We start from the raw sequence: 12,882 nt of genomic DNA on the forward strand, positions 1-12,882 counted from the left end.
TGCGTTGGAAAGTATTAAACCTTGTTCCTTTTCAAGTATTATTATATCTGAAAAATGCATTTCATCAACCACCCAAATTCGAGACTCCATCCTTGAATGGTTGACTTTAACTTGACACTAAGACTTAGTCAGAAATCCTCTGCATCACACATGTTAATTGCATGTGTAGTATTGGACTTTTGGTTTCTTATTTGCGATATGGTTATAGGGGAATGAATTTTATCCAATTATAATTATGTTGGGTTTGTGAGGCATTATTATTTCCAAGCAAACCCATTAATAGAAATAGAAATCAATCACTCTGGGATGGATTTTTCGCTAGCTAACAGATTCTGTTATTAAAGCTAGCCGAGGAATAGATAATATAAACATGAACATCTTCTGTTAAATTACATAAATCATATTACGTAATCTTAATTTATATTTTCAAATAATTTTTAATTTACATTATCATAAATGTATCCAGAATCACTCTAGAAATATCAAAAGCAAAAAACTCTGCATAATTTCTTTGTTCCAACAAAAAAAAAAAAGAAGGATAGAAAGATGTTCTTGTTGTAACTAAAGTGGACATAAGACCTCATAAGTCATAATGTTACTTCAAGAAGATAGTTACTAAGGAACTAGCTAATTCCGGAGTACCCAACAGAATTTGGGTACTTAAGACATTACTTGCTTTTGATGCGGGAATGCCTCCTGAAAACAAGCGACAAAAAAGGTAATAATTCTTAGACAGTGACTGCTCAAGACCAATGACTGTGGACAAAGTTAAACCAAGTTTCTTAGTATGACTAAAAAGGATGGAGGGATTGTCATTTTTTTTTTTTTACAACAAGAAAGCCAAGATCAAAGAAATTGGCAAAGTGGGATTTTGCACAAGTAAATAATGGCTACTAGCATTAGTCAACTTTCTAATAGTGGCTATGAAGTTGTTGATTAGAAAAAACATCTACATAAGTATTCTCTAATGTGGGTGTAGAGATTAAAAAAATTGATTTAATGACCTATATAGTTTTTATAGTTTTTAAATTTATTTATTTTAGTTCCTATATTTAATAAGTAAATTTTTTAGTACATAAAATTTATATTTTAATTGTTAATTAAAGAATTTTAACTACGAAAACCTTTTAAAAATTAAAATGTAAATTTTAAGAACTAAAAAAATTCACTTATTACTAAAATTTCACTTATTAATTATAAGGACTAAAATGGATAAATTTAAAAAATATAAGAACTAAATAGATAATTAAACCAAAAAAATTATATTAACTTAATGACTAAATTATTCTTTTGGTCTCTCTTTTTATTTATTAATTAATTTAGTTTCATCCTTTTATTAATAAAATATTTAATTTGATCCTTTAATTTTCAAAATTATATTAATATTGTTTTTTCCTTCTAATTGACTGTCATTGTGTTAGCTGACATAAAATGTGAAAGTGACTGTGCAATTTTGCACAGTGGTTACAGTCAATTAAACGAAAAGGATAACGTTAACATAATTTTAAAAATAAAGAGAATAAATCGAATTTTTTATTAATAAAGTGATTAAATTGAACCAATTAAACAAAAAGAATCCGAAAGAATAATTTAGGCGAACTTATATATTAGCATGTTGTGTCTAAGATCTTCTGAAAACAAATTTAACTATAGTCATTTATTTATCTTTCCGTGTTCTTGTTCAGAGCATTAAACCCTGTTCTTTTTAACGTATTAAATCTGAAAAATGCACTTCATCAAACACCCAATGTGAAGACTCCTCCCTTAAATGCACGACTTAGTTACATGTCCTTTCCATGAAGTTACACGTACATCTAAATTGTTCTTGTTCAAAGTATTGGACTTTTGGTGTCTTGCGATGTGATTAAGGGAATAAATATTATCCCACTGTGTGTGGGTAATTTTGGAGGCATTCTAATTTACCAGCAACCCCATTAGTGGAAGTACGTAGAAATCTATCACTGTGGGATGGACTTTTCCACTCACATATTTTGTTATTAAAGCTACCCAAGAAATTGATATATATAGACATGAACATCACACCAAATACCTATATATCAATATCAGTAACGTATTATTTCAACTGCATTAATCTCCCCCATTAATGTATTTCTACTTAAAATAATGATAGAAAAATATACTAATTAAACAAAATGCATGTAACTACATCCCTTGCAACTATTTTCACAACAGCATGCATGGGATCTGAATTCATAAACATGCACGGTTTTTACATAAATCATTAACAAACATAATCTTTTACCACTATATCAAGTGTGTATTTGAATATTTGATGTAAAATATAGAACTAATATAAGTTTTATGTAAAAATAATTCAAAATTTAAATTTTATTTATTTTAATTTATTATTATTTTTAATCTTATGTATTTTTATCATACTATTTAAAACTTATTTTATAAAATGAATATATAATATAAATTTTATCTTTAATGTATTTTTTTTACATAAATTATAATTTCATAAAATGATAATATTTTATTATCTTTTTAACATTTATATATGTGATGTAATGACAATACTCATTGCCTAAAAATTCATCGCCCCTCAAAGAATATTATAATTGTGTGATTGCACAGTTCATAGCTCACAACCCAGTATATATATATATATATATATATATATATATATATATATATATATATATCTTAATACAACATTCATCACAGATTCAATTTGTCACTTACTCACAATTTGAATCACAATTTCATAATCTCAATATAAAAGTTTATACAAAATGTTTCTCACAACATGAAGAGTAAAACCCCTCAAATAATTCCACATAATCATATTAAAATCAATTAATCAAATCATAAGTCAAAAATATGAAAACATCAAGAACACTCAAGTTTATCAACCAATTCGCATTAGGACATCAATTGGCCAATCGACACAACAATATCATATTTATAATTGTAAAGGAAAATTATAATTCAATAAATATCCCAAAATAAACCCCAATTTGATCTCCTAAGAATTCCTACACATGTTTATTCTAACCCCAATTGCGATAAACTCATCTTTTACCTCTAAGCGGGCCCACATGTGTATTCAGACAGCGATAACGGCATCTTTAACAATTTTCTGAAATTCCTAAAGTTTTTCCTCTGATTTTCTCTTATAGGGTTTCCAAGCATTAGAGAAAAGGAGAAGAGATTAAAACCTTCATTTTCTTCATTTTGTACTGTTTTCGTGAGATTCACTTTTCTCTCTCCATGATTATTATTTCACAAATCTCAGTGATGAAGGTGTGTGAAATTGAATTGCAAATCAGGTGTCTAAATTTCACGAAGATCCAACGGTTAACAAGTACATGATCGTAGTTTTAATGGATCGTAGTTTTACTAGACAGGTTTTGAGTCTTTGGAGAAAAGAGAAAGCTACGATGCGAAGGACATTTCTCTTAGCTCTAACATTTTTTCACAATTTCCAAACAATGAGAATGCTCTTAAATGAGTTGCGAACCTGGTGCTGAAATATCACAATGATCCAACAGTTAACAAGTCCAAAATTATCGTTTTACTAAGACAGATTTAAGTGTATACGGGACGAAGAAGGAATTTTGAGAAGGAAAAAGAGAAAACGAAATTGAGAAGAAGAGGAGACATAGAGTCAATTGTCAATCTAAAACTTAACCTAACATATCTCTATTTATAGGTAAGGTAATCACAACCTATTATTTACTTTATTTATTTATTTTTATTATTTTATAAAAAGAAATTCTATTTTATTTTCGATCAAATAAATAAATCAAATATTTTTTATTTTTCTTCAAATCATTATTTTAATACAGTTATTTTTTCTTATTTATTTAATTATAAAAACCTCACCATTTTCTAAAACTCTATTTTGATCCACTAAAAAATATTTTTAATTTATTTACGAAAAATTGGATGTAATACTCTCCTTCCTCTTCTGATCTTCCATTTGCATTCTTGTTTTTTTGTTTGTTCACGCCGAGGGTTATTGGTTTGTTAGTTTTGTTAGTAATTTTTTATTTTTTTTAACATTATGGAGAGATCTTCAAGATTCTTCCACAAGAATTTATTTTTCACTCTAGGACTTTGTGTACTATCTTTATTACAAGATCTTTACAATATCATATCTAAGTACAAGATCCTTACTTTAAGATCTAACATTAAAGGCTCTTAGAAATAAGTTACATTTTGGCAGCAGCAACATATCCCAGCAGCACTGTATAAGTAAAGTCATTGCAAAGGTTCTCATGTCAGCATCTATGAGTAAAGCCACCATGATTTCAACATTCACAATGCCTACAATGTGGCAAAAAAGAGTCCAAAAATACATTTTGCTTCTCACAGCACGACTCCAACTACTTTTTGCTGGTGGGATGCCATTTTAGTACCATCTATCAGGATTAATAGGAATAGACTGATGTTACCTTCCTATAGGTTCTTTTAGCTCTCTTTGGCGGGTTTTGGTTTATGTCCCCCCACTTCTTGTACATCTTTTCCTCTTTTTATGAATTTTATGTTGGTTTCGCTTTGGAGTCACAACTTAGTTGGGATTCTTTAGTGGTTTAGCCATGCTTATGCCCTTTTTTTTATCCCAAAAAAAAGTGTGCAATCTTTAGTTTTTAGCTTTACAAAATTAAGGGTATGATATATAAGCAGCAGTTGAAAGGATTTTCAAACCTAGTGTCTAAGTCTACATAAGAATCTTGTTTGTTCAAACCATCTGTTTAAATGATTTTGAAAAAAATAAATCAAAAGAGGAAAATTTCCAAATCAACTCCGTTCTTGTATTTTTCATATACAAGTACCTAACAAGTGTAGAGGAAAGGAATCGAGGACTATATAGTAGAATTGAACCAGCAACTTATCCCTAAACGAGCTTTAGTTATGCAACTTCCAGTCTTTCTTGGAGAGGACTACTTGTAGAGAGACAGAATGGAGTTGTACATGAAATCTGCACCATACAACTTGTGGAGCATGATTGCCAATAGAAACATCAACCCAAGTAAGCCAAAGGAAAAGTATCCTAGAAGAAAATTGTCAACAATACAACTTGTGGAGCATGATTGCCAATAGTGACATCAACCCAAGTAAGCCAAAGGTAAAATATCCTAGAAGAAAATTGGACAATTGAACAAACTAAATGCAAAGGTTAAGTTTTCAATTACTTGTTCTCTTGCTAGAAATGACTATAACATATGTTTTCTCATAGGACAAACATAAACTTAAAGTAGTTAATTTCTTCTCTAGTTTACTCTAGGTAGTCGAAATGAGGTAAGCTCAATAATATCCCCTTTTTTTAGCTTGAGAAAAAAATATAAGCTACATTGGAAAAGTTGAAATCTGACCTAATTTTGGCCCAACTCAATCTAATTGAGTTTGATGGTCCATATTTTATTTCTTTTATAATGATTAAATGACAAAGCTTGACAAAAAAATTTAGAAGGGACAAATAAAATATTTTTTATGCCCTTTCAATAACAAAAAAAAAAAGTAAATTTTCTATACTGTTTAAATGACTTCAAATCATTAAAAATTAAGGAATAAATAGCTTTAAATAATATTGAAGAGTATAATAGAAACTTTTATTGGTGTCCAATTAATAAAAATATAAATTAGTTGACATGTGTGACAACTTTCATTGAAATTTTCAAAAAATAAGAATTTTTTAGGAACTAAAGGGTGATTTGGTTGAAGAGAGAATATTACTATTTAAAAACAAATTTTCAAAAAATAACATGGATTCCAAACTTTTTTTTCCTACTTTAATTGAAATATTTCTTCTCAATTCTTTTTCATTCTTTTCTCTTCTACGCTACCAAAGGCACGCTAAAACCAAAAGAGGTGTATATTATGGAGACTAAGAAGTTAATTGAACTTTAAAAGTTTAAATACATAAAGCTAAATAAAACCATTCCCTCTTGGTAGTATAGATCTAAACGGACCTTTTACTAAATGCATTAAATCTAAAATACTATCATGTCTTTAAAAAGATTTTCTTCGTTTAGAGACAGCTTCGTTGAGCGTAAAAAAAAAAAAACTTCCTTAGCAATTCCTCTGATTTGAGGGTTAGACAACACATACCCTTTCCAAGATTTATCAAAGATGAGAATCCTAAACCATATCATCACATGCCTTAATGTGCTTCACACATAAAAATCACTGAATCAATCTCAACTGCACACTTACAAATAATGAGTCAAGAAAGAATATAAATATATTCATCTAATCATTCCAAAGATGAAATTTTTTGCTGGGAACCTAGACCTATAAGGAAATATCCAATGTACCTAAGAATCCAAAGAGATCAAATTTTATGAATTACAAAATGAGGTTGAAAATAATTAGGAACCAATGAGGTTTAATTTCAAATAATTTAGAACACTTTCCTAGAATCAGCTATCTTCGGCTCAACTATGGCAAATAATACCATTGCACTAGAAAACAACAAAAATTTGTGAATTCTGTTAAACTATCTTGTTTCTGTTTTGTTTGTAGGAAGAGTGTGACTCCGGCGCTCTTTTCCACCAGGCTTGGATGAGGCATTGCCATACCAAATCATTCCGGCCACAGCTATGATCATTCCAAAAACCACTTGGAGATTGAGACCCTCTTTCCCAAAGAAAAAGAACCCCATGATTAAAACAAGTATTGTCTTCATATGTCCCAATACTTGAAAAGAAACCGCAGTGAATCTGCCAATGCAGATAAATTGGCTTAGGTTGGTGCCAACTGCAATAGTGCATGACAGGAATATGAAAATCTGTCAAAACCAAGACAAAGATGAGTCAGTCACAGAATGAAAGTGTTAAGAAAAGATCAACCAACATAAGAGTTCTCATGATTTATCATTTTTATCTACATTTTGATTGAGAGCAGTAAATACTTTTGAGTCTACAGCTAAACTAGGTTCTTCAATTCAGACTCTTCTCAAATTTGTTTGAGTTTCACTTTTGTCATAAAGCATTAAATTTTGTTGATCCCCTCAAACTATAAACTATTGATGAGAATCTGATTGACCTTTCTATGAAAGTCTTATCATATATGTTAATCATTTCAAGCCATCTTCTATATTATACATATCATGTAAATCTACATATGCATATACTCATTTTCTAAAAGAGAACAAATGGCGTAGTCCCTAAATATTTAATTTAACAACATCAATATTTTTCCATTATCCAGAACTTACCAACGAGGCAGTGTTGTAGTCATATCTGTCAACTCTTTTGTTTGTCAACCAATAATCTAAAAAAGGTCCTAATAACAGTAGTGATGCAGCCTGTGCAGGTGCTGTATGTCCCAATAGATTGAAAGAACTTAGAGAATACTTCCGTTGAAGGAAATGAACATACTGCACATAAAAGATTTGAAAATCCACGAGTACCAGGTACAAATTAATAAGATAAAATTCAGATTAAGACAGTAATTAACACAAGAGTAAACAGCAGGCCGAAATAAGTTGTACATGCATCTGTTCGTGTCTGTATTTAAATCTATTTGAGTTTACTGTGCCACTTAAATTTGAAGGCCAAGCCATGGCACGCAGAGGAAAGTCATACGTACATATTGTTGCATAGAAGTGCTCCATACTGCTACAAAGGCAGCAATGAATCCTCTTCCGTTAACACTCACATCAGTAACAGTGCAAACACCAACACCCATAAGAACAACACATATGCTCAGTTTTGTGTCTCTTGAATACCGAATCTTGTCGAGAACAACTTCCAATAGGCATGATACAGGGATCATACTTAATTTCGCAATCTGTCAATGGCTAAAAAGTGAATATTAACTTCTGAAGGCATTAGTGAATGAACCAATAGATAAAGCTCAGCCCAACTCACTTGATAGAATCCAACTGAGTTCCACATTAGACTAACATTCATTCCAACAATAGAGAAGTTAGCAACGAGAACAAATTTTAGAAGATCTGGCAAGGGTAAATGAGAAGGCTGGACATATCCCAGCATCCTCAGTACAACTGTCATCAAAGTTGTGGTAGCGAAGTGCATGCCTGTTAATGTTGTGGCTGCAAGCAGTAATAGACAAATCACATTAAAAGATAAAAAAAAATTAACATCAGAGCATGATCATGATCATATACTACCTGGGAAAAGACTCAGTATACCAATAACAGAAATGTCATTAAGAAATTGAATAAGGAATTTACCAAAACTGAAGCCATAAGTGGCCATCAAAGCTTTGTTTACAATGATGATTCCAACAGATGTAACAACATTGAACATCCATGCAGCTGCATCCATAGCAGCCTTCTTCTCAGCCTTGCTAGACGGAGCCATGTTCTTCCTGTTTCTCACAACTTTACCACTGGTGTTTCCTAACTAAACTCCATATCTCTCTATCCACATTAAAATAACATATGCCAGTAAATTAATCTAGCAAATAAAGAAGCCTGGAAAAATGAAAGGTGATGAAATTTTCAGATCTTTATTAAATTAATAATTAGCAATACAATCAATCATTCTACAAAACAACCGCAAGTCAGCAACCTAGAATCATCTTATGACATTTGTAAGAAATGAGAAATATCAGACGATATTAAAATACTTTAGAGTATCCTAGATGTTTTCTTAGGACTTATTCTTTTATATTTTAAGATTTTTCCTTATTTAATTAGGATGTAATTGTAGGGATATCTCATTATTTGCCAAAAAAATAGGGATATCTCATTAGAATCAGATTTATTAGTATCTGATTTATATGCATATCATATCATGTATATGGGAATAAAATCTCCTATCATTTAATTATATTTAATGCAATAAGCTTATATAAAACAGACTATGTTGTGTAGTCCATACACACGGTTTCATCATACCTTCAAACTATTTTTCACTCTTTCAACAATTAAAAGGACCAGAAACTGACAAGCCAAAGAAAGGCCATTCATTTCATAATATTCATCAATGATCATCTGGTAATTTATATTTTTATATTTATAAAAGTAGCAATGATTAACCTCTAGAATCTACCCCATTTGTTTTCTCCTATATGTGAAGGAATAGCTACAGGTTTTAAAAATTGATATGCATAAGATACAACAAAGACTCAATACTTTGCATACCATTATTTCAAGGTTTTAAAAATTAAAACTAAATAGCCACATCATATCCTTAAGGGAAATTCATGCAACATCACACCTCCATTTTCTAATCCATACTCAGTAATTTGCATCCTTCTTTTGGTCAAGGCACTATTCACAAAAACGCCCATATGATTTGCAATCTAGAAACAACTATACCAACTATTGGCCAACTTAAAGACTAAAATCTTAAAGAATAACATTGAAGGATAACTGTCAATGCCAAAATCACACCATATCTTTAAAACCTTGTCCAGTGTATGGCTTTCAATTCAGCCCCTCACGATATCCTGAGTTAGTTTTAACATACAGAAGTTTATTCAAAATTAGCACCAGATCTGCGAGAAAATAGATTTAACACACCAAATTATGAACACGATACAACACATATTTGAATAAAACTTGTCAATTCAAATTCTAGATTTTGAATTACTAAGTGATGGATGCATATAAATTCATTGATCGCGGTTGGCTGCAGTCACATCAGCTATTACCAATCCAAATAAAATTGAACTCCAATCATTCACCCAAAAAAAATTTAACAATGCAACACAATTTTCACCTCTATTACAACAGTGAGAGAGAGAGAGAGAGAGAGAGAGAGAGAGAGAGAGGGTGAAGATCAGCATATTATATTTTGCCTATCAACTACAAACAGATCCAGAGAGGGGTCTCAGATCCAGAATTGCTGCATTGAAAACTAGTTGAGAGAAAAAAGAGATCAGGGAAGGGACAAGCTCGTATTTCACAAAATCTTATTTTTCTTTGGTTTCAGCGTCAAATGGCAAGCTTATAAGATTCAGTTCAAGAACGGGGTGGGTAAAAAATCACAACTTTGTGAGACCCTTTTGATGGAGTGTGAACATGATGCAAAGAAAAGGATGATTGAGAGAGAGAGGGAGAAGCTCACCGATTATGGATGTGACACTGTGTTGATGCTGATAACGTGAGACAATGGAAGAAGAGAAGTGTGGTTTTGATTCTGTCTGAGGTTTGAGGTTAGTATTTCTCACTTTTTTTTTCTTTCAGCAGGAGTGACACACGCTATGCACCCAAGGTTCATACTTCATAAGGAACCAAACCATGTGATTCTGGTTTTTTTTTTTTTTACATTTTTTTCTTGTTTTTTTTTTAATATCGAGATCTAGGTCCTCTCTCATCAGATCATTCAGATGACAATTGATAGATGTTGAATGAAATGATTTTAAATATTAATTAATTTGCGTTGGATATTACGATAAAGTGTAATAGTTTTTTTTTTCTGAAAAGGATTGGATCTCACTTGTTGATGGATGGATACATGGGCATAATTTTTTTATAATAAAACATGGGCATAATTTTTTATATATTATAATAAAACATGTAGCTTTTGGCTCGATTGATAAATTTTTATATGTTATCATTTTTAAAGTAAAAATAAATAAATATTTAATTCAACTAAAAAATCAAATTGTGTCAATTAAATTTGTATAAAAAATATGTAATTATATTTTCATCATGATATTGGTGCGTTAATATTTATTAATTTTGTTGAGAATCTAACATGTCATTTTAGTGTCTCTTTCAATCAATTTTTATTTTATCTATAAAATTTCAACTTAAATCTTAAACCAACAACCTTTTGGTATTTCTAATTGTGCTTTATAAACTTATAGTGTATTTAGAGATGATTATTAAAACCAGTCATTGTTTCTTTAGCTTTAGTTTTCATCTTAACTCTCTTGAGAGAGAAAATGATGGTGGGGTGTATTAAATGTTTTCCGCCAACTAGTCACATTTATATGATAAAATAAGTAACTTATCTCAACTTTCTTTAATTGGAGTTCCTATTACATTGTGTATATTTCCTTTTTTTTCACATACACGTCTACACTAACATTTTCTTTTTCACTTGATTTGGCATGTCGTTTGAGGAATTTGGTGGCATTTTCCCATTATCCTTTAATTTTAAATTCCTTAAACAAGCTTCGAGAAAGATAAGTGTGTTGTTCAAGATATTAATATGCATTCAAACTAAAGAAGCAAAGATGAGATCAATATAATATATAAATAAGACAATGTACCATCATCTTTCATTTGTTATTAAAAAAAAAATCACAATTGCTCTTATGAAGACTTATACTTTGTTTGCTATCACTCAAAATTAATAAATGATATTGACGCATCCTAAGACTTAACATTAAGGTTAAACTAGCTCAGTGACTCGTGTTATGCACATGTATTAATTTTATAATTTATAATTTTTAATATATTTATCTATTATATTTTAATTAATAAAATAATATTAGTATATATAGATATATATATATATATATATATATATATAAACAAACAATAATTAATGATATTAATATTAAATAAAATGTAAATTGCTATTAAAATTGTACCAAATTTTTGTATGATGTATACAATATTTTAATTTACATACATCAAATTTGTGTTTTTGTATAATTTTGTACTTCATAAAAAATGCATGAATTTTATTTTATATTTAATATACTTTCTATATTTTTATATTGTTAATTGAAGAAATTTGAACATTAATCAATTAAGTTAATTTAAAATATAAAAATATTCTTTAATTGAATAAATAAGAAAAAAAATTATTTGAACCAAAAATTTATTCCAAATGAATGAATGTTATTATTGAAACCTCAAACATTCATTAACAGACAAATATATCTTTATTAATTAATGTTTAAATATGATTTACAATTTTTTTATATTTTATTTTTATAATTTTTAATTACATGATGAAAACATGAGTTTACTCTTATTCTGCAAAAATTGATATAGCTTAATACATATTGTCTAACAAGATATATTATTAACTAAAAACATACTAAAAAGAAATGAAATAAACTTATCCATCATTTTTCATAGTACATTATTAATTAATATTAGAATGGTTATTAAAAAATACTAATAGAGGAATGAAATAATTGATTAAGAATAAAAATTCTGAAAATAGAATAAAAATATGTTAATAAGAATAAAAATTATAAAAGTAGAATAAAAATATATTATTAAGAATAAAAATTCAATAAATAGAATAGTTTTCATTTAATAGAATAATAATTAAATATAGTTCTAATAGAATGAATAATAAAATAAAATCTATTCACATAGAATAATATTGATTTGAATTAATAATTAAATTAAATAATACCATTTAATATTTTTGGAAGGAATGAATATGAGATTGACATTTGATATCATCCCATAAAATCAAACCTTCTTTATATATAGTAGAGTACTCTATAGGATTCTGAAGTATTTGAAGATAAATGATTTGGGTCTTTCAACTTTGGGACCTTGAACTTGAATTTATCTTTTAATTGGATTTTTTTTGTCTAATTACCCTTAAAAAAAATCATCTCAATCAGTTGTATGAGTTTGCAACAAGATTGTTATATAGTGAAACATGAAGAGGCTTGTAAAATAATATTTGGATTGAGTGGGCCTACAAAGTTGAGGACATTTAGGTGAAGCAGTTGCTTTGGACATCCAACATTTTTGCTGGGACATTTAGCAACATAGGTAAAAGGATTAAAATATCTTTCATTTTTTCTTTAAATACGGATCGACTATCCATATCATATGGATTATCAATCCGTATGACTCATACGAATTAACAATTTGGACAATCCATATGACTCATACAAATCATCAATCCATATGACTCGTACGAATCATCAATCCATATGAATTTTCTTTTTTTAAAAAAAAATTAAAATTTAAAATCCATATTTATAAAATTGCTAAAACTATTAAAAAAATTA

General features: G+C 29.0%; 1 protein-coding gene across 4 annotated transcripts; it reads right to left on the reverse strand.

Moving 5' to 3' along the window:
* Positions 1 to 6,126: 6,126 nt before the first annotated feature.
* Positions 6,127 to 10,272, reverse strand: LOC114389035 (UDP-rhamnose/UDP-galactose transporter 6-like). Of its 4 annotated transcripts, none has more exons than XM_028349622.1 (7): positions 10,011 to 10,265; positions 9,335 to 9,438; positions 8,168 to 8,356; positions 7,842 to 8,026; positions 7,561 to 7,761; positions 7,187 to 7,348; positions 6,127 to 6,757 (listed from the first exon to the last, which is right to left on the reverse strand). In XM_028349622.1, the coding sequence occupies exons 3-7, from the start codon at positions 8,295 to 8,297 to the stop codon at positions 6,467 to 6,469; spliced, it is 969 nt and encodes a 322-aa protein (XP_028205423.1). In that variant the 5' UTR covers positions 8,298 to 8,356; positions 9,335 to 9,438; positions 10,011 to 10,265; the 3' UTR covers positions 6,127 to 6,466. The 4 variants fall into 4 exon arrangements, with proteins under 4 accessions (XP_028205423.1, XP_028205422.1, XP_028205421.1 ...); XM_028349621.1 differs by having other exon boundaries at positions 8,168 to 8,410; positions 10,011 to 10,264; XM_028349620.1 differs by lacking the exon at positions 9,335 to 9,438 and having other exon boundaries at positions 10,011 to 10,272.
* Positions 10,273 to 12,882: the final 2,610 nt, after the last annotated feature.

This window comes from Glycine soja, chromosome 16 (assembly GCF_004193775.1).
Source record: "Glycine soja cultivar W05 chromosome 16, ASM419377v2, whole genome shotgun sequence".
NCBI lineage: Eukaryota > Viridiplantae > Streptophyta > Magnoliopsida > Fabales > Fabaceae > Glycine > Glycine soja.